This window comes from Hyalella azteca, unplaced genomic scaffold, assembly GCF_000764305.2.
Source record: "Hyalella azteca isolate HAZT.00-mixed unplaced genomic scaffold, Hazt_2.0.2 contig3154, whole genome shotgun sequence".
Lineage (NCBI taxonomy): Eukaryota > Metazoa > Arthropoda > Malacostraca > Amphipoda > Hyalellidae > Hyalella > Hyalella azteca.
This window is the reverse complement of record NW_025933406.1, coordinates 122333-145310: the sequence shown is the minus strand read 5'-3', so window position 1 is coordinate 145310 and position 22978 is coordinate 122333. Positions and strand designations below refer to the sequence as shown.

The following is a 22978-nucleotide window of genomic DNA, read 5'->3' as shown; positions in this document are numbered from 1 at the left end:
ATTGAGACACATATCATTCGATGCATAAAGTCTTTATCTATAAAATGTTTATGGCCTTTTTTTAGAAATTCCAATTTTTGTGGAAGTGGGGGCATTTTTCATAAATTTTTCATTTTTCTCCCAGCCATCCTCCCATTTTTCGCAGAATAAAATCCAAATTATAACAAAATTAGGAAAAACGCCATGAACGTTTTGTAGATCTTTTATTTGTGAATCGAATGATATATGTCTCATTGTTGTAGCTTCAAAACTGTAGGAGGAGATAGGTTTGCAGTGACAATAAGTTAACTTTTCAGTAGGGCCCGACAAAGTCGCGTGCACCTCAAAAACGACATTCAAGGGTGCAAGGTTGCAAAGCTGTCTCTTATACACATCTAGATGTGTATAAGAGACAGGGTTAAAGATCTCCCTGCTTTGCCACTATGTTTTGATGATCTCACTGGGTAGCGTGCATTGTCTCTCTTTGGATCTCAATATTTTCCCGCTAGATGGCCAAGACCTAGTGTTTTGGCAGTAGTTTGACGCGCACATGTATGACATCACAATTTCAACCATCAACAAATGCATGGAACTAAAACAAAGCTTAATATAAAGGAAAAACTAGAGAGGTGACAGAATTACCCACGATGTCGGAATATACTGCGTTTACCCTATTCATATAGAAGCTTCTTTTAATTTCATGCTGATTTGAAATTAGGCAAATCACTAATTCTATGAGCCAAGCAGCAAAATATTGTGCTTTGCCATGTGTGCACAGATTATAAAATATTTATTGTAATGTTTTTTTGCAACAGGTTACACATGTTCATAAAGCATTAAAACAAGAATATACAATATTTAATAGTGTTTTATTCTTCACCTAATGCATCAGATACTTGAAACACTTTGAACAACTGGGAATATTTGTTTAACAAGAATGGGTTTGACTGCTTCAAAATCTTGTGCATAGCTCTTGCAAGAAGTATATATATACCTATAAAGATGGTCAAGTGTCCACCACTGTCTCCTCTAGTCTCCCATGTCCCATCAGGGGGCAGGGGGCCTTAGAGGTATAGTCAGATGGGGTAAGACAGGACCGAAATCACTAACAAGCATGTAGCATCTATACCATGAATAAATAAAAAACCCTAAACCTATCACAAGGTGTAGTTATGCAATGGGCTTCTAAGCTACAACTCAGACTTTCTGCATACAACATAGTTTTCTGTACAGATTAAAAAAAGTGAGCTGGTCCCATCTTACCCCAATGGGGTAAGATGGGACCGGGCATGGGGTAAGACAGGACCAACAGGTAATTCTTGTGTTACAAGGTTTTTAATAAAAGTACAAACCTGATATTCAATATTATCAATCTAGAAACACATTATTTGATTACACAACCACTTGTTACTGTTTTGTGTTGCAGGATGTCAACTCTATTGATATTTATCAGTCACATTGGAGTTTTTGTCACGAGAAAACTGTTGACTCTTTAATGACCACATTTTTTTAAGCGCATAAATTTTTTTTGTTATAATTTCTAGTGATTCCAGTTACTAAGTAGTGTATAGATGAGTATGGAACATTGAAAATTGTATATTGAAAAATGTAAGGCAACATTTCAGTCCACTTGGTCTTACGAGATCCTAACATTAAACGCGACGGTATGATCCATTTAGTCTTCTGAGCGCAAAATATGGATGATATTATGTAGCTGGCATAGTTAATTATCATTTTGTACATTACTTTTGCTAGCAACAATGGGCTTAAGAAGTTTGGCCAAGAAACTTCCAAGAAACTCTAGTATTTTAGCAAAAATGCCTTATTTGAGATTGAAATTTCAAAGAAAATTTGTGTTTTCCCAACATCCTTGATGTTGGGAAAACATAAAGGTTGATGGGCCAAAGACGCCAGGGCCATGGTTGTGAGGCTAATGTCTAGGCAGAGAGGCCAGTGTCCAGGTTGAGAGGCCAGCATTAAGGCTGAGAGGCCCGAGTCCAGGTTGAGAGGCCCGAGTCCAGGTTGAGAGGCCAGGGTCCAGGTTGAGAGGCCAGGGTCCAGGTTGAGAGGCCAGGTTTCCACCTTCCATTCTTTTAATTTCAATCATGATTGATTCATTTTCTTTTTCAAATTTGCTTTCAGAACTGGTTTCAGGCATATTGGTGAAACCAATATCGTATCCAATATCAGAAGACTTTTGATCCAGAGTCTTCATTAGATTCACTAGAGAATGGACCAGCAAGATGTTTATGTAGACTGGGACGTTTTCTTGGAGAAGAAAATATTTTCATGCTAAAGCTCATGAAGGAGACTGAAAGGCAAAAAATATTACAAGTGCACTTCAATAATGGCCAGTCTATGTAGATAGAAAATCGGTAAACTGAATTTGTGTTTCTCACTAATGGTGAGAAAAATATTGTAGAAGGGCACTAAATTATAGAATAGTAATGAAAACACAATTATTATCCTTTGTAATTCCCTACTTGCATGGTCTAAGGAACATGACTCAATGGTCACATTTCAAACAATGCAGTTGTAAGTCCAACTGTACTGAAGGATTGCCTTTAGCAACACAATGTGATATATGCATGTAATTTTTATTTTATGTTCAAATTTTGCATGTGCACCCACTATTGTACTAGAAACTGTGTAGAATTATTCCAATGCTGCAACTTTTCTGATTTTCCCACCATAGTCCAATAAAGATTGGGAAATTTCAACAAATGAATGGCACCACGGATTCCCAACAAGACCAGCGCTGTTCGACGCAGTTGGCGGCAAAGAGTAGAGCTGCACCACTGAAACAAAACAGGGAAGCTTACCAAACACGTTCAAAACAACTATCGCATATTCCTTATCATGTCAGTAATAATACACAGCATGTTTGAAAGGCAACCGTATGGTACACCTGGTCGTTAAAGGGTTAAGCATAGTAATAGTAGGTTGGCTTTGATTCATTGTAGAGCACTGCTGAATGCTACATATATATTCCATTAGTGTCATTGTCTGAAAATTTATCAAATTGATAATAAAACCAATGGATAATAACTCCCAACCACTCTTGCACATAGTTCTGCAGCTCACTAATGGGAAGAGACATCCCTATTTTCTCCATCCCCTTGATGCAATTTACCGTAGTACGCTAAATTTCTTTGAGGAGAGCGTCTGCCCCAAAATTTATCTCGGTTATTTACAGGTGGAGCACTCTGAAACTTGGTACGTACACTTATTTAAAATAGAAAGAGTTTGAATTTTTGTGTGAATTTAAAAAAAAGAAATTAAGGAAAATGAATTTCTTATAATACGGCCAAAAAAGGGGGTACTGTAGAAATGTAACTAGTACTAAGATTTTCAAGCTACACCATTGAGACACATATCATTCGATGCATAAAGTCTTTATCTATAAAATGTTTATAGCTTTTTTTAGAAATTCTAATTTTTGTGAAAGTGGGGGCATTTTTCATAAATTTTTCAATTTTCTCCCAGCCATCCTCCCGTTTTTCGCAGAATAAAATCCAAATTATAACAAAATTAGGAAAAATGCCATGAACGTTTTGTAGATCTTTTATTTTTGAATCGAATGATATATGTCTCATTGTTGTAGCTTCAAAACTGTAGTAGGAGATAGGTTTGCAGTGACAATAAGTTAACTTTTCAGTAGGGCCTGACAAAGTCGTGTGCACCTCAAAAACGACATTCAAGGGTGCAAGGTTGCAAAGACTAGATGATACTCTAGCTCAATTTCTGTCAAGGATGGTGTGAATGACGGCACAAGACTGCAGTCCCATACAACTGCAGGTGGATAACTGAAGCACAGCGTGTTCAGACTAGCTATTTAAGTGTGTTACCGGTATTTTCAGCCCATCTCAATGGTAAAGAACTCCCGCGCCTAACCCTTTCGCAATCTGTCTTGAATGCATAAACCAACCTACAGAGATGGTTTTGGTACCATTAGATGCATCAGAATGTAAGCTTTAAGATAAGATGCGTACAAAAACCGAAAATCAAAATTTTTTATTTTGGGGCAGACGCTTCCCTTAAAAAGCTGACAAGTTAGAATGGTTATTTTGAGCAAAAGATGTATGTTCCATTTGGCCAAAATACTCCAATACAAATGCACCATAATATATTCATTTAAAAGCTATTTTTGATAAACTATGGGGTAAGAAAGGACCATTTGTGGGGTAAGATAGGACCACTTGTGGGGTAAAGCAGGATCATTTAGTGGTCCTGTCTTACCCCATGTCCGGTCCTTTTTTACCCCATTTTGGAATACATGTCAGGCAGTGATGGTAGCAGGTGGAAATGCCTAGTATGTCTCAAAAGTTGCTTATTACTTGAGGTTACATGCCTACATCCACAAACTTGGCCAAAAAAATTTTTGTTATTAGACAGAGCTTATTTCCCAAACAGGGTTAACTATTTTGTGACCCTTCTTTACATAAGTTTTCTTTAAAAATTAGCCAGAAATTCATTATTTGCAGAAGAGGGTTGAAACAAGCACTGAAATGACATGCAATGATTGCTCTAACATATTCTTCTATCAAATTGAATTTATTGCAATTAGAATGCATGATATGGGCTGGTCCTTTCTTACCCCATGAAGGCTGCGATCCTGTCTTACCCCATTTGACTATATACCTATATAAGTAATATACAAGAGATATTTTAGTGATTGTGGACTAAAATTAATTGAACCTTTAATTGAATAATTTTTTTCTAGTGTTGAATAGCTTAGACAGAAGCTTCTCCTCATGCTCCTTTGCTAATTGTCACAATGATGGCATCTGCATTGTGGAAGGTAAGAGTTTGTCTATGAAGTAAGACAAAAAAAATTTCTTTCCCCAAACACAGGTAGCTTTTGTAGCATAATTGGTCCTTAGTTCTTATTTCAACTGATGACTCCTCCTCAATACTTGAACTGTTAGTGCAACTTATTTCTTATTGATATTTCTTTTTCTATACCACACAAGAATAGTTGTTTGCTTTGATTTAACAAAAATTACCATTTTCCAATTTTAGCATTTTTGTTTAACACTCAAAACCTTGGTTTGATCAACTTTCAATGATATTTTATTTACTATACTAATGCATTTGCAATACTCTCAAGACAAAGTGCAATACATTTATTGAAAAATTCACGTTATTCCAGTGCCTGTTGCTGGGCATTTGTAAATGCTCTGATTTCATATGTACCAGTCAGTATTTATGTTAACTGGTGTGCTATTATGCTATTCTCACTGAAATTACTCTTGCCTCTCAATTAGACCTGTTCTAAAATTTTGTTTCCTAATTGTTGACTTTAATCTTTCATTAATGCCACCTTCCTTTAATGCACATCACATTAACTGCTGTAATTAATCCAAGTTTGTCTTTGAAAATTTGCCATATTTTTACTAAAACCTCTCTCTCTTGCTTTCTACAGACTGTGAGGCCTCATGTGCCTCTCATCCGGTTTAGGAAAGGTGGCTCAGTCGCCCAGGAGCTTGGTGAGTCCCATACATAGGTAGTGCCTACAAGTACAAGTGCTACAGTATATAGGTATGCCTGGTAGATTAATGTTGTATTAGTAATGTTTTGACTTACTATGAACAACCCTGGATATCAAATTTCTATAAATGCAGGTCTTTAGTTCTTTGCTCATGAGCATTCAGTATAACAAACCATGCTGGAATGCAGAATGGTGTTGACAACTTAAAATTCTGTATCATAATTGAAAATTTTTGAGTTAATTGTCAACCACTGAACAAATATTTTTTCCCAAAATGTGTTACTCAACTTTCTTGTGTGAAAAGGTGGTTTCATTTCAATAATAGAATTTCACTATTCAAGTTTTGTTAATTGCTTATATAAACAATCTGCCAGAAGTAGTGTCAAGCGTATTCTCTATGTATGCTGATGACACAAAAGTTTATAATACAGCTAAGGATGCGTCAAATGAAGTGCAATTACAAGATGATCTTGACAGTTCAGTTAGCTGGGTGGCTCATAAGTGGCAGCTGCATTTTAATGCATCTTAATCTCTCAGTACTTCTGACATCTTTCAATAGATCCATTTACTCTAAGTCATAATTGCCTGGTCGTCAGTACATTATCAATTTTGTCAACTTGTTCATGAAGATATTTAAGTTTCATTTCATTTAGAGCGAGTTCATTAAATAAAATCAACTTGTCCAGCGAGTCACACTGTTGAACCATTCGATTGGTTTTAACTGATGGATCGATTGGAAGCATTCGCATTGGTGATCCACGCCTCAGCAGTATAAGAGGGTTTAGAGGTTTTATTATTCAACTAGATATCTATGTTTACTGACAACTATTGAACTCTGTGCAGTGCGGGGCGCTCTACCGGTAGCAACTGCAGCAGACACCAAAACCGCCCCCGTCACTGCCGCTGCCGCAGTTCTTGAGGACTGGCAAATGCCGCTCAGGTTCAGACGGAAGGAACTCTCGCAGGATGAGATCGATTGCATCAACGTAAGTGCCTGGCAACTCATCAAAGTTGCAACGCAAACAGTCTCACTTGATGATTCTACCTCCATGCACAACAGTCTGACTAAACGTTTCTACCTCCATGCTCAAGAGTCGACTGATTGTTGCTATCTTTATGCTCAATAGTCCGATCAAATGTTTTTACTTCAATTGTCGGTTGACAAAGCCCAAATCTACGGTGCCTTAGGTCGCTGAATAAATTGAATTGCACACTCAAGTAACGCGAGTTATTTACCGGGCTATAAAATACGCGGTGTAACTAGGGCAAGAAGTTATCCTCTATGAAAATAATTTACATAATGTAACTCTCCGTCTGAAGGAGGTGAAGTTTCTTAATTAAGTATCTATTTGACTTATGAACCTGTACATGAATATTTATCAGTCACTTCTGTACATCTGAATTCCACTTTGAAATCCTGTAAAAGAACGTATTTCCGTTTCAGAGTGGTGGTGTATGTTGACCTGCGACGGAGCTACAAACGTGTAAAATGTTGAGTATATAGATGAATGATCGTCGAGAGATCAATATTCTAATGATTCGCACCGGCGAAGCGGGCTCCTGGCTAAGAAGTATCGCTTTAATTGGCAATCGGCCGTCATCGTTGTTATGTTAGTAGAGTAATATAAATTATCCTCAAAAGTGTGGATTTCTTGCTTCCTAAACTTTATGATCGTGAGTTTACACATTCTGTAAATAAAATAGTGACTTTGAAAAAGTTCCAATATATATAATAACTCAAGTCATAAAATGACACGAAATTTTGGTTAACACATTTTTTTTGTAGCAAAAATACTGTTGTGAAACAATTAGAACTGTAAAATAATTATGATTAGGCCTAGCTATCAACAGTATGGAAGTTTTTCTGAAGAAGAGCTACAAAGATTGAAGCTGAAACGCAACAACTAATTTGTTGGGTAAGCGGCTAAGCACTTTACGGAAAATAGGGCGAGTTGCTTCATACTTCAACTTAAATACTCAATAATAGTCTTGTTTATTTGACAGCGAATTAACCTCGTTACCGATCTATTTAGTCGATCGTAACAATTTTCAGTACAGTTGCTAACTATTTTCGACGTCAATGAAATCATGCACTATCAGTTCGTCTCCAAATTCAGTTCATCACAATATTTGACGGTCGTCTCCAGTTGTAATGTTAACTCTTTAAAATTCAACTTTATTCCAATACAAGCATGGATTAACACTGGTAATAATTTAGCTTAAAACTAAATAAACCTTTCGCACAACCATGAACAAGAATTAAAAACGAAGAATTAATAACTGCGATTCATCCTTCGGCTTCTTTGGCCGAGGACCAAAACATCTGAAAATATGAGTACCGTACAAATTCTATGCTGAAAGTGATCCTCGACAGGAAATGATCAGTAAATAGAAAAAAAAAATCTTGAAAGAAATGGGAACTGACTCGAATTAAATATATATATATTACATTTCGCCTTTGAAACCTAAATGACGTAGGGAATGCAGGCAACATTCAAATAATGCCGCTTATTAGATTTTCATGAACTTTCATTTTAAATGAAGGTAATGCAGTAGAGAAAGGAATGTGGAAATAAGGAGTTGAGAGGGGGCTGGCGTGGTAAAACTGATTATAACTTTTACGTTCAATGAAGCAAATTTCTTGAAGCCTCAGCTTAAATAAGCATAAGGCCGAGGGACTCTTGAAGGTATAACTTTTTCCATAATATGCCTTAATAGCGGAGGGCAGTGAAACCTGAAAATACTTGGTAATAGTCAGTAGATTTTTGGTTCGAAAGCAAGGAAGTTGTAGCTGAGAAGAATCATCACACAATCATTGAAGCGCAGCTGAGGGGGAGGTTGAGGGCGTAAGAGAGCTGGGTGGGTGGAGCGGGGCAGATGTTCACGGGCAGATCCCACACGAGGGTCTCGATGTCTAGCTCTTGGGGCGCTCGCCACGACAACGACTCATCCTCCTGCAGCAGAACATAGCATATGAGATTATTATTGTTCTATGAAGCGATTGTCCTGGCGTCTGGTTCAACCGAACTTTAAGGGTACGTATGTTTCACAAAAATGTGATGGCGAGCAAAAGAAGACACGAGTTAACTTCTGTCAGGTCTTAATTATTCTCAATAACAAGCTACACATGCACTGTATAACACTTTAGCTTATAAAACCTTAATATATCGCGTATACATTAATTATTATTTAACATAAAGGATGATGTCTGACGAATACAGAACACGGGATTGCACCTAGTCATCATTCACATCATTCGCTATTAGTTGCAGGCATCAATCAACCAGGCTAACAGCAGCACACATCATCGTCCATATCAACAGCTCGTTAACTGCAGGCTGCGGATTTAAGCTAAACCTCACACCAGAATAACATTTATTTCCCCACTTGCATAATGCTTAGCCTGGCTCCCGTACATCAGTCATTTCGCAATTTGCTTTGCTTGATATTAAACCTTGTTTCCGAACATCAATCATTTCTCCCCACATGCTTAACATGGCTCCTGGACATCAGTCATTTCCCTAATTTGCTTTGCTTGATATTAAACCTTGTTTCCGAACATCAATCATTTCTCCCCACATGCTTAACATGGCTCCTGGACATGTATCATTTCCCCACCTGCTTGACCCAGCCCCCCATATGCAGGCCGGTGTCGGGGTTGTGTTCAGCGGCCTCGCCAGCTTTGGACGCCTTTTTGAGCTTCGCTCTCTGCGCCTTATGGTGAGAGTCGTCAAGGCTGAGGACGAACTCGAAGTGCAGGCGATATTTCAAGTTAACTGCGGGAAGGAAGAATAAATTATTTTTAAATATAAAGTAAATAGTGAAGGAAAAATAAGTATAATTTTTAGATAGAAAAATAAATAGCGATAATAATAAGTTATTTTTCGCTCATACAATAAGCACAATATTTCCCAACTATGAATGCAAAGTCAATTAAAACGATGCAAGATTCCCGACACAAAGAGACGTTAAGTAAACATGATTCTACTTGCGTCTCTCAAGCAATTAAATGACACTCAAGAATTTAGGTATTCAAAAGATTCTATTAAAAATATAGTGTGAAGAGCTGTAAGAGATAAACTTCATGCAATCGGAGACGAATCTAAAAACATTTATTACCTAAACCAAACTAGTTGCCAGTGCGTAATGCAAACAGGGTCGCACACAGTCATACTTTAAAACTTTATCACATCGATTTGTACGTTCATGCTGAAACTTTATTGAGATTGACTTTTCATTTGTTTTAAGCTCTGAAGATAAGCTTGCCAATGCAAATTAGATGCGTAGTACAAGATTCTAGTTTTGATGAGATACCAATCTAATTAGTCAAGAAACCCTCATGTTGGGCTGCCAGTTCTACCGTGATTGTTGCTGTTCAGTATCAAGCATGAGACATTAAATCTTGTTCCAAGTTCAGATCAGGGAAGTTGTTTTACAGTTCATTAGTAAAATATTTTGAGCAGCAATTTATTAAAATCATCGTTCCTAAACAACATCAATGAAAAAGACTAAAAAAAATATGAAATAAAAGCAGACAAAATATCATTATGCTTGAATTTCAAAAGACAAATCATAGACTTATAAAGAAGTGCCACCACATTCTGGATATCAATTTTTTACAGAGGGCTGTAAATTTCGACCTACATATTTTTGAATTCTTAAGTGATCATAAATTTGCCAAACTCCAAAACTAGCGGCATGAGACTAAATCGGGTATAGTAGCGCTGGATACTAACTTTCGATACAGCAAGTAAGTGTACACGCCGAGTAGTAGTTGTAGTTGTAGGTTTCCCTCAAATTCATGTGCACCGATTTCCTGTGCCGTTCTAGCTTAGTTGTTTCTAGCGCTTCAGAAAATCTGTACCTACACGCCGAGTAACTGTACACACCGAGACACTGTACGCACACAAAAAAACTACACAACAAGAAACAGTACACACCAACAAACTATGCACACCAACAAACTGTACACACCAACAAACTGTACACACCAACAAACTGTACACACCGAGTAACTGTACACACCGAGTAACTGTACACACCAACAAACTGTACACACCAACAAACTGTACACACCGAGCAAGTGTACACACCGAGTAACTGTACACAAACAGGACAATGGTAAACAGGAGCTCAACTTCAACAGGTGTAAATTGCGTCACGTGGCGCCATATACAGCAGTGGAGGCAACACGGCAACAACTGACCCATGTGAGCATCACGGCATCAACTGACCCATGTGAGCATCACGGCATCAACTGACCCATGCGAGCATCACGGCATCAACTGACCCAGGTGGCATGTGAGCATCACGGCAACAACTGGCCCATGTGAGCATCAGGGCATCAACTGACCCATGTGAGCATCGAATGATGGCGTGATGTGCAGAGGTACGGGCATCAGCAGGCTGGTATGCGTCATGCTGAGGCACACCTCATGCGTCTTGCTGTGCGACACAACAGACGCGCTCTGCTGACGACGTTTCCTGTGTTCCTGTGCCACCTCCTCCACGCTCTGCAGGCACACCGCGTACTGCGCACGAGGTACAAGTGTTAGTGTCAATGAATGGTAACTCGTATCGAATATCGAAAGAACGTAACTTTACCTCATATAAGATAACAATAACTCACAACACACATGATACAAATAATACACACAGGCTTGTTGAATAATTATGACACTGCCGACTGCATACGAGATCATATTAGCGACTAGGGTAGTTGAAAGGTAACTCATACAAGTAATAGTATCACGTAACACGCATGATGGAAACTTTGGCGCTATTGAATGTTTTAAGTTTTGAATTGAATGTTCACTGCGCAGTAACTGTGCAGTTCCTTGGTATAAGCGATGCACAGCACTACGCACAAAGGCAACACTTAAGAGCAGTGTTAAAAAAACTGCCAGGGTTGTAGAGCACCTGGACGCAGGGGATTTGGGCGGCAGAGAAGTCGAGGGTGGCGAGGAGGTCGTCACCCAGTCTGTACCGGCTTCTGAAGAGGCGGAACTGCACCACGTGTCCGCGGGAGTGGACGACGTTGTAAGCCCGCGCACTGGGCGCCGTCCACGCCTGTGACCACGGACAGCCATTACAGCAAACATCGTCAATGTGATGGTGGAGAAAAGCAAAAAAAAGGACTTCGTAAAATGGAAAAAACTTCATTTTAGTTGATCAGGAAAATTGACTATGCAAATTTAACAAGAAACTATTTTTACAGTTTACTTGTAATCTTTCTTTCAATTCCTAAAAAACATAAGTGGCAAATCAACGACAAAGTTTGCAGCCAAGACTCACCTGCAGCAGGGCAGCGTTGGGAGCAGGGGAGGAGCAGGCGTGGGGGGATGGGTGCAGGAAGGGGTTGCTGGGTGACAGCTCATCATCACTCTCACTGTATGCATCCTCCAGAGCTCCTGGTGTACATAATCATGTCATTATCAATCATGAATGGTAATATAAATACATTGCAGTCTGACCATCACAGAAGAGTTAAACACAACACACAAAGAAATATCTTGTAAGGAATAGGAACCAGCAAGAAGGGTCAATAGCTATGGGTGAATAATTACCACAATAACAAGCTAAGGGCTCATAAATTACCAGGTTAACAAGCCAGAGGCAAAAAAGTTGCATGTTTACCTGCTAGTAGCCAATAAATTACCATGTTAACCAGCCAGTAGCTAATAAATTTCAAGTTTACCTGCTAGTAGCCAATAAATTGCTAGGTTAACCAGCCAATGGCTAATAAGTTTCAAGTTTACATGCAAGTAGCCGTTAAATTACCATGTTAACCAGCCAGTAGCTAATAAATTGCTAGGTTAACCTAGTGTCCAATAAAAAGTAATGTTGAACCCTAAATACCTGGTGGTGGAGGTGGGAGAAGCAGCACCCTGAGGGGGAGTCTGAGGAGCACCACCTTACGGCCATGTCGCTGGGCCCCCACGGTCACTTTCCATGAGTATTTCACATGCACACCTCGGTAGCTGGGTGGACCAGTCACTGGTACCACCTCACGGTACCTGACTGCCAACAACAATATTAGTATCATGATGCAACTAGTTCTTGAAACAAGCCACTTGCCATACTAATAAATCTCATTACATGTAGTTGTTCAGTCATGGCTATCGCGTGATCTATCACATAATGTTTCCAGATGCAGACTCCGGTCTAGTAGGTACTTTTCCCTCAATCTCTATCACGTCTAGTGAATATTACGTCTCAATTACAAATGATCGTATCTTATAAAAAAATTATATTGAATATAATGAGACGCCATATTGACAACGGATAGAAGCGGCCTAAGTACACGTAGCAGCCAATTTCTTGTCTTTGATAGGTGAGTTTAGCTTGAAAAGACATCAGGGATTGGGTGACAAAGTTACAAACTCGTAACTATTTTTGATAGTAGAGTCCTTGATCACTTTACCAAACAAGTTTAAAGCTTGAGAAGCACATGCAAATAAAATACCTGCCACAAACAAAACACCCACATGTTCGAGAGTGGCCAGGGGGGAGATGCAGATCACAGAACAGTATGGTGGGCTTTGTTGTCAGCACCAGGTGGCCTCCCTCGCCACGCCAGGGAGCCAATGATGTTCCTGGAAATAATTAATAAATTAATAACTCGGCAACGAACTGTTCTTTTGCTGAAGATGTTCTGGGTTCAGAAACCATACATAACACAACTAACTGCTTTTGTTGTCATGATAATCCTTATTGTAGTTCAATATATGCAATTTAATTCCGCAAGAAGGGGCTTCTTAGGTACCTACAGATGTTCCTGCATGAAAGTTAATAATATTATGAAGAGTTGCATAAAAATGTAACAACTTATCTCATAATAAGGCAATGTATTCAGTGAAAAAAATTTCAGTTTCAAGCAGCTGTCAACGCAGGCCAGTTTTTAGGTGCCTCTATTATAGAGCTATTCAACAATTAGTACAGATTTGAGTTCATGTACATATGGTTTCCTGCTATCACAAATTTTATGAACATTTTTAAAAATATCCTGAAGCAGCTAAGAAGAGAAGTTTGAAATGAACATTTATTTATATCTGTACTTGCAAGCATCATCCCTGATATAGTACAATAGTCACAACTTGAGCAAAATCCAATAAAAAGCTCCGCCAATTATTTGTGGTAGGTGGATGGATTTCAATGCTTCTGCACTGAATATAGCACAAACTACATAGCAGAGATACAAAAGGAATAATCCAATAAATCATGCATTAAATTCAAAGCATCCGAAGCAAGTGCTTGGCACAGAGCCTCCCAAAGTACTGAAATTCTAACGTTTGTGGCTTGCAATGATGTAAATTACTACGGTATTTCAAGAGAGGTAGGTAATTATCAATGAAAAATTTATCCCTAAAAATTTAACATAAGTTTCCTCTACTATTCCTAGTTCATAAGAAGAGAGTGAAAAAATAACATTGAGAAGAACTTTGAAATTACCTGCAGATGTGAGATTGCCCAATTCTCCAGCAGCAACTGTTGCTTTGGCAGGAGAGGGAGCAATGACGTATGCATCATTTGATGTGCAAATGCAGTGGATTTGAGCACTGCACCAAGCCACAACATCGCCACTCCTGTGAGTCACAAGGTTTCTTTGGATCAAAAATCATTAAATGTTTCAATTAGTCTTGATGATGAAATAGCTCCAACACACATGACGTTTGCATAATAGTATTCTCTGTGAAGCCTTATACAGGTGATCATAGATATGTTTGACCAACCACAAAATAAAGCTTTGGCAGTATTGCTTCTTACAAATTTTCATAGAAGAAAAGTATGTACAGCATTGGCGACAATTATTGATTCACTTAAACCATATGTATTCTTTTACTTTCAAAGAAGACTACAAACCTGTCATAATTTGCTACATCAGTCATAGTGATGAATTAAAAATATATACACAAGCATTAACAACTATTTGAAACTGGCAAGCAATCTGCAAGAATTTTATCATTTAAGTAATAGAAAAAAGGCTTTAGTCTCTGACTTTGAAGAATTCTTATTTAAAAAAAAAAACATTCAAATTGCCGGTGGCAGGCTTTCAGCATATTTTTATATAATAAATGCTTGATGTAAGTAACATAATACAGGTAATGTACTGTTGTTTCTGGCCTTTTAGAAATATTTCAGAACTGAACTTTATGTTACTGCAAACAAAATTTGCATATGTAACAAAATTTCTGAAGAAACATCATCTGTACAAAGATGTCACTTGAGATGGCAAAATAATTAGGAGCATTTATTTTGACCCAAAGCATAGATCCATTATGATTCCTCCTAAAATGAATAGCTCCCATACAAACAGTTATCAATTAGGTACTTACATGTCATCAGAGTTATTGCTGCTGCAGTCTTTTGTTGAGCTCACAGTGACAGAAACAGTGATGGTCTCCCCAGCAGCAACAACACTGCCTCCCTCAACCTGGCCAGTCACTTCTACACCCATCTTCCCCTATTAGTATAAATCTTTCCCTACTTCAATAATTTATAAATAATACTATGGAATAAATTTTTATTGAAGATATCAACTCATCAAGCGTAAATCAAGTACAAGAAAACAAATTAACATTAAACAGCATCTTGATTAGCCAGACTTGATTAACCCTCAAGATGCTGAGGTACAATCAAGGTGGATGGTGGTTGCCAATTATGTTTCTCCATAGATTGCAACTTACAACTGATATGGCAAATGTGCAATGATTGGCACCAATGTATGCGCATTACCATCAAAATGGCCAATGTGAGATGATTGGCACTGAGGATGTACGCACACATCACACACAAGATTAATATGGCCAAAGTGCAATGATTGAAAGAGGCATACACCCAATACATACATGGGTGATGAACAATGATTGGCACAGACATTTGCACATTATGATCAATATGGCCAATGTGTGATGATTGGCATGGACATATGCGCATTATGATCAATATGGATGATGTGCCATGATTGGTACAGATTGGCCAAAACAATTGCTGCAGTGGGCAGATACAAGTAATCAAATCAAGCTGAAGATACACCTGTTGATATTCAACAGCAGTGTTGATCAATTGGTCCATAGTTTGTGATCATCATGGATGGCAATTTAAGGTCAAGATGGCTGATGGGGAGCTTGAAAAGATGTTGATATATCAATCTAAAATGCCTTGCTTTACAGCCTGGATGATTAAATCTGCATGGAAACAAGCAGGGAAGTTTTCAAAAGCAGATTTCACACCCAATAATCAATCAATGATATTGATTGATTTTGTTAGCTTCATTGCCTGACCACCATGCAGAACAGAGTTGAGCAATTATATCACCAAGATCATGTTTTTAGGCCAAAAATGTCAGCATTGTTATGATATGTTGCCATTACCATACCATTAAGTCTTCTTGACAAAAATACAGTAAAAAAGGTAATTAAAGTTAAAAAGAAATGTGTTAGCAACTGGCAAGATGTCATGAAGATAGATTTCAATGCTGATGCGTTGCCAGTGCCGGAGCAACTCAATTAGAGGCTCATAAGTCATAGCCAGCCTGGAATTCGGTATGGGTAATATATTCTCATATTTACATAACAAAATGGATTGGACGGCCTACCACATTATAAATACAATGCTATTGCAAGGCATAGACTGAGCTTGTGAGAGGCTACTGCTAGTCTGACATTTATGATTTACTGACTGCATGTGGATCTCCAAGGTGCCATTCTTGATGATCTTTGCTAGTCATTTATTAATTACAATTTTTGCAATAAATATGTTCTAAAATAGAAGAAAAATTATGTTAACTATTGTAGAAAAGTCTCAAGATTTTAATATTACTAACAAGGTTTTTGGTACCACACAAAATGATGAGATAATCTCTGATTCTTTCATGACTTGTGCACATTGTAATGGCAGTGATTAAGTGATAAGTGAAGCTGTCCCACTCTCTGTTTGGGTAATGTCATATTTGATTTCACAATAAATGGATTTGATCCACACTGAGATTTAAATGATGGAAACCAATTTAACATTTAAACACCTCTTTATAACCAAGCAGATATGAATTTTTTTATGTTTTTGCATGATTTTGTCAATATTGTCTTACTGACTTCACTTCAAATCCTGAATGATTTAGTCTCGCATTGCAAATATTCCAACATCTCATGTCCTATAGAAAATGTTCATTGTTTACACAGAAGAATTACTGCTTTTTGATAAATCAGAGAGGCAGGATTTCAAAAACTTGGGCATGTACCATTAATAAAAATTAGATAATATTAGAATTTAAGTGGTATTAAAATTACCAGAGGTGACACTTTTAGAATTTCAATAAAGAAACTCATATTCAAAATTCATAATTTGAAAGATAAATAATATTGATATTTTCATAAATGGTACCTATATGATGCAAAAATTATTGATCAGGGTGTGAATATCAAAATTGCTACCTACCTATTTTTAAATGTTTCAGGATTTATAGAAATGGCACCTAGAAGAGTAAACATGACACAAGGTATTTTTTATATAAATTCCCAACATTTGATGTAGTTACATCAATCAATCATTTGTAGGACAATTCAACTGTTGTCCATTGACTACAAATTAAGTGACAATAAATGAATTTGGTAGATAATTTATGAATCCTTTTTATATATGGGAATGAAAATTATCCTATCATTTTCGAAATGCTGAATAAATGTTTGTAAAAACTAAACTTTTGTAGGCAATGGAGTCTTTGAAATGACCAAATAATTAATTTTAAGTATTAAGGTAAGAGTGAATAATATCATCATATGATTTGTAAGAAACATTGTTATTCTTAACATATAAGATAGAATGAATATTTTTAATATAAAAGACCTACATCTTCTGTAATATGGATAAGCACTCACTCATTTAGCAACTGCCAAGTGAAATGTCATCAAGCACTGCCTGCACTGGACGTGGCAAATGCAGAACTGCTGACCGGAGTCTGAAGCAATCAGCAAGATGAATGCTTTAGTTGTGTGTACAAACTACATACATCATTTTGCTGCCCCAAATGATCTCTGCACTCTATGTTTCATGATGAAGAGTAAACTCTACTTTGTAGCATGAGATGTTATTATTTCATTACCTTTAGTTAATTATCTTCAATTATTGTTAACTAATGCATCTTATCCTTCTAATTAAATTTTTTCAACATCTTTTAAAATTTTCTAGTGATTAAATCATATCATAGAGTTATAGCAGAGACTTTTTCTAAAGTTTATTTTTGAGTCCTATAAGGCAGTTCAGTGTAGAATTCTAGAAGGGTATTAAATTAACCAGTACAGATAGCATATTGGGAAGCAAGACTTGAAAGCTCGGAAAGGCCAGGAACTTTCCACTTTCAGTCTATTATATACCTACATATCCCATCCTCATCCAGCAGTGATTGGTTAATGAGATTGTAATGTTTTGCCCTTTCCAGCTGTGACTGGTTGATGGATTTGTATTGTTATCCCCTTTCTAGCTGTGATCAGTTGATGGAAATCCTTTCCAGCTGCTATTGGTTGTGCCCATAAGACCTGCCCCATATATGGTATATGTACTACACTACTGGTTAACTTAATACTTAACTTATACCTAATAATTATTCATTACATACAAAGGGCATGGAAAATTTTCAAAAAATCAATTAACACATTGACTACGAAGTGATACATATGCGTACCACGAAATGTATTTCTCCAGGACGTAGTGGTACATAATTCCGGTTGCCTAAAATTGACCAAATCCGAGATCAAGAAAGGCCAAACAAGGCCAATAACTCAATATATACTAGTTTATTTGTAGGTACCACTATAAAAAACCCATTTATTATTTTTTTTGCAGTATTTAAAATTTAATTAGGAAGTACCCTTATCATAAATTTTAGCCGGCCAATGCAATTGAGAAAAACTAAATCACGGAATTTGTCCGGAAAAAATGACCTGACCGTCTGGCAACCCTGTTTAAAAACAGTACAAAAAATAAAATAATAGTACAAGATGAAGCAATCATAGTCAACATGTTAAATAGAAAAAAAATATCAATCAAACATGAGACAACTAAACAATTCTATAACTAATCTGGATTACTAGTCAAGTGGGGTGACTTTGGCCACTGGGGGTGACTTGGCTACACAGCCTACACCTGCAACAGAAACAAATGGAAGCAAAACAAAATAATTAACGTTGACCAAACTCCAAAGTGACTGAGATGAGGTGAGAGAGAGTTTTTAGACTCTCCCTCAAGTTCATTTATGAATCCTAAAAGTAGACCATTAAAGTAATATCATGGATACCAGTAAAGCATCATGGATACCAGCATTTTAATTTCATACATAAGAAATTGGTTTATATCATGAGAAAATTAGGAAATTAAAAATGAACTGCCTCTAATAAATCTCTGGTTTGTCACTCTGCTCCCCACCCACAAAAATAGAAATTGCAAAAGAAGCTATGATGAATCGTTAGATATGGACAGTTTCAAAATGGTAAACCAGAGATTCTTTAGAATCAGTTCATTTTTTATTTCCTCATTACCATACTCAAGATTCAAATTTCAAACCAATATCTTATGCATGATAATCAGATAATGCTGGTATCCATGATACTTTATACTGGTATACTTATACTAAGTTATAGGCCTCTAAATTGACTTGAAGATGAGTCTACTGTCTAAAAATGTCTCTGCTTTGCAACCATCACTATGCTATGGTGAGTATGGTCTATGGATATGGTCTTTATGCATCAAATGCTATGCATCTCATACTCATTGTTGAAGCTTGACAATCCTAGGAGGAGATAGATTTCTGTTCGAACTATAGTACCCCCTCCTTTTTGCCGTTTTATATGAATTTCACTATTTCACATTTTCTTTCCTTTTTAAAAAAATTTACATGAATAAAAGTCTTAGATTTCTGTTCTACACATGTCTTGTGCAGGTACCAAGTTTTACAGTGATCTTTCCATAAAAAAAAGGTTTTTTACCTAGTCTCCCAGACAGCATATGCTCCCCTTTAAAAATTAACAGATTCTAAAAAATCTGTGGTTTGTACTTTGTCACTATGGGTGCAACATGCCTACCGTGCCTAGTAGTAGAACCTTTAATCCTGAATGATGAATCCTTCACCAGCTCAACGCCTCAACCTACAACTACAAGTACTAAACTGCAGTACAACGTCTTGGGCCTGCCGGCCTGGGGTCACACTTAGTCGGAAAAGCTGAAGATGCTGAAGTGGCAAATGATTGATCAATGGAATGCTGTAGCTGAATGATGGAGTTGGGAGACTCAAAGCAAGGCAGCACTCAGCACAGAATATCAATGCAATGATAGCATTAGCATGTTAGCATTCATGGATGATCATGATGGACCATAGCCTCATACTCGTAGGCATTTTCAAAATTCGAGAATGATGATGCGGCAGCCGGCCAAAACTGGCTGCTGTCACGGGAACCCAGCAGAGTACATCTCTTCATCAGTTAAGAGTCAAGACAGCCTATTGCCTCTCAGACTCTCGGGCACAATCACATATTCCTTGACCCTTTCAATGATGGTGTGTGTTGTTGTGGTCGGCTTGAAGGTGAAGAAGTAGTCGAAAGATAACCACTTGTTACATCTGGACCTAGCAGAAAGTTTCAGTGTTAAGTGTCAATGAACCTTGATGGATCTATTACTATTAGCTGGGCTTCCAGTTTTGATCACAGGTAAATCCAGGGTGGCATAGTGGCATAGCAGAGAGTTTTTTAGACTCTCCCTCAAGTTCATTTTTTAGGAGTACTGTCAATCGGGGCTACTCGGGACAGATTTGAGAGTTTTTTTGTTAATAACTTCTTACGATGAAACATTTCATAAACAAGTTTAGACTCATTTTATAGCTCTTTGCGAGGGCTATTGAATGGCATCAAAAAAATTCCATATGCTATTTGTAAGGTGCCAGAAGCAAAAAAAAGAGTTTCCCGAGTAGCCCCCTTGAACGAGGCTACTCGGGACACTTGGAATAAAACTTCATTTTAAACCTTTAAAGCATGCAGAGTGTACTCATACATTACTAACAGTACTCTGAAGTCCTCCTCTTTCATTGTAGATGATATAGAGGTAGAATGAATTACTTTTTCTGTGATTTTTACTCGTTTCTCCTTCATTGATATATTACCATATGCAATAATTACCATATTATTGATGCGATATTACTGTATCCATGAACATGCCATCAAGCATTTACAACAACCTTGTCCACTGCAAGCTTCATACCAGCAGCCTTATAGCATTTTTTCTGTTTCTGTAAGCTTACAGGACGGCTTGTAATTTCACACCATTTTAATTGGGTTAAGTGAATTTACTATAAGAAACAGATTGTGAAAAACATACCTGAAACAGAAAGGAATGTGTTAGTGACAACCATCGTACGTTTTGGAGAAATAAATTGTAGTTTAGGTCAATTGTTTTTCATTCTATGATGCCTGGTGCACAATTCTATATATGACATTCCATGCACAATTTTGTGATGACCGATGATGCACTAATTTTTTGATAAGTGAATTTTTTTTGCTGAGCGCGGTAAATGTAATCAATATTCTTTGTTCTTAATCAATTTTTTTCTTAACTGGTGCCTTTGCTAACTGAGGTTCTACTGTAAATGCATTTTTGGGGTTGTCCCGAATAGCCCCGGGGGGTTGTCCCGAATAGCCCCGGGGGGTTGTCCCGAATAGCCCCGGGGGGTTGTCCCAAGTAGCCCCGCCGTGCGGAAATGACCGCCATTTCGTTTTGGAATAAGATAGGCAAAATCTGTTGATTACGTTTTCAAGCCGACACCTGGGTGCAACTTTTATGTAAGTAAAATTTTTTTATACGGCAAATATTTTTTTTTGCTCCAGACCTTAGCAGAAGTAACTTTGCAAAATTGCGTTTTTCACCATTTTTTTCAGGAATTTTTCAAAGCTAGTAAATGTTGTATTTTTTTACTTCCTTTATACTACATAGATAGGAAAAATGTTGACGTTTACGCCACAATTTTTAATTTTGCAATATTCCAATTAGTTTTGCTACGACAGTTTTACGCCGTGTTGGAGGCCTGTCCTGAGTAGCCCCACTTGTCCTGAGTAGCCCCGGTTGACGGTACCATAAGTAGACCAGTAAAGTATCCTGGATACCAGCCTTATCATACATAAGAATGCAATCTTACAATCTTAGGTAAATGAGGAAGTTAAAAATGAACGGATTCTTAAAAATCTCTGGTTTGTCACTATGCAGGGTGGTGCTCATGCACTACAAGTCTACAGGGAAGTCAGATGATATGTTTGCATTAAAATAAGTTAAATAGGTGATTGTTACTCTTATAATTGCATGTTGAATCTTTCTGCATTAGTTGCCTCCTCCAAAAGCTGTCTCAATGGTGCTGTTACTATGAGAGGCCCAGGGCCATAATCCTACCTCATCTCTAATCAAAGTGATGAAGCAGCCTCTCCCTGATGCAATTACCTCATTCATCCACAGCTGATTCCAGCTGGCCTGAACCCTATCATGCAACAGTTTCTCCACCTCCTCTTTTGAGCTGGGAGTGAGGGTATGGTACCCAAGCTTGTGGGCATCATTGGCTGCCCGGTCAGCAGCCTTGTTGTCCTCAATACCATGGTGGCCTGGGACATACTGGATGCGCACCTCATGGGAGGGCATTAGTGACATGATTTTATTTTGTATTTCAAATATTAGGCTTAGGAAGTAGGTTGTCTATCTCTTATCATGCAAATTGAGGATTGTGAATCTGTGAAAATTACAACATTTTCTGATTGAAGGAGATTGGTTTGTGACCAACTTAAACCTTCTCTTATTGCAAATAATTCGGATTCAATTACCTGAACATCTGGACAAAGCTTCCAGTTTAATAGGACCCCTCTGGAGGGAATTGCTACTGCAGCTGAGGTCGAATGGCTAGGAGTGCTCACATGAGATCCATCTGTAAATATTGCAGTGTGGCTAGAATATTTGAAGTGAAGAAGGTCTTGAAAAATTTGAGCAGCAGCTTCTGAAGATATCTCTGATACAGTCAAGGAAGAAAAGTTAACTGTGTTCCCAGCGAGCCGTTCATGTCGTATGCTCTTTTGGGCAGTTAACTCGTATGGAGTAAAGAAGATGGACGAGGTTGTCCACTTTACTCGTAAACGTGTAAGCTGAAAACAAATTACCTATGAGACGCTAAAACAGCACAACTATGGAAATTACCTATGAAACACTAATACAAAACATTTATACACAAGAACCAGAAACAACGTTAACACGCTTTTACAATAAACACAATTATGAAGAAAACAATAAGTTGAAATATTTTTAGTTACTATAGGTTACTTAGATTTACATAGTTCGTATAGGAGTACTGCGTAGCAAGTACCAGGTCACAAGGATGAATAATGTATGGCCTAACAGGTTCAACATCAGATTGCGTTGGCTACTTATTCTTTGTATGAACAGAGACAGAGAGACGGGCATATGAATGACGCCACAAATTGAGAATAGAGCCTC

General features: G+C 37.6%; 2 protein-coding genes across 2 annotated transcripts; one reads left to right on the top strand and one right to left on the bottom strand.

Annotated features, from left to right (window-relative positions):
• The first annotated feature begins 4641 nt into the window (after positions 1–4641).
• Positions 4642–7111, top strand: LOC108675437. The gene is made up of 4 exons (XM_018163454.2): positions 4642–4780; positions 5405–5468; positions 6314–6456; positions 6915–7111. Exons 1-4 carry the CDS (start codon positions 4757–4759, stop codon positions 6930–6932), a joined length of 249 nt encoding a protein of 82 aa, XP_018018943.1. The 5' UTR covers positions 4642–4756; the 3' UTR covers positions 6933–7111.
• A 521-nt stretch (positions 7112–7632) lies between these two features.
• Positions 7633–16204, bottom strand: LOC108675436 (RAB6A-GEF complex partner protein 2). The gene is made up of 9 exons (XM_018163453.2): positions 14806–16204; positions 13922–14055; positions 12958–13065; positions 12329–12490; positions 11765–11880; positions 11390–11539; positions 10824–11001; positions 9089–9246; positions 7633–8424 (listed from the first exon to the last, which is right to left on the bottom strand). Exons 1-9 carry the CDS (start codon positions 14925–14927, stop codon positions 8275–8277), a joined length of 1278 nt encoding a protein of 425 aa, XP_018018942.1. The 5' UTR covers positions 14928–16204; the 3' UTR covers positions 7633–8274.
• Between the last annotated feature and the right edge of the window lie 6774 nt (positions 16205–22978).

Coding starts and splice junctions, on each gene's coding strand:
- LOC108675437 (XM_018163454.2), top strand. CDS start 4,757: ATGATGGCATCTGCATTGTGGAAG. Junction 4,781..5,404: donor TGGCATCTGCATTGTGGAAG/GTAAGAGTTTGT, acceptor TGCTTTCTACAG/ACTGTGAGGCCTCATGTGCC. Junction 5,469..6,313: donor CTCAGTCGCCCAGGAGCTTG/GTGAGTCCCATA, acceptor AACTCTGTGCAG/TGCGGGGCGCTCTACCGGTA.
- LOC108675436 (XM_018163453.2), bottom strand. CDS start 14,927: ATGGGTGTAGAAGTGACTGGCCAGGTTGAGGGAGGCAGTGTTGTTGCT. Junction 14,056..14,805: donor AGCAATAACTCTGATGACAT/GTAAGTACCTAA, acceptor TGTGACTCACAG/GAGTGGCGATGTTGTGGCTT. Junction 12,491..12,957: donor CCCTGGCCACTCTCGAACAT/GTGGGTGTTTTG, acceptor TGTTGTTGGCAG/TCAGGTACCGTGAGGTGGTA.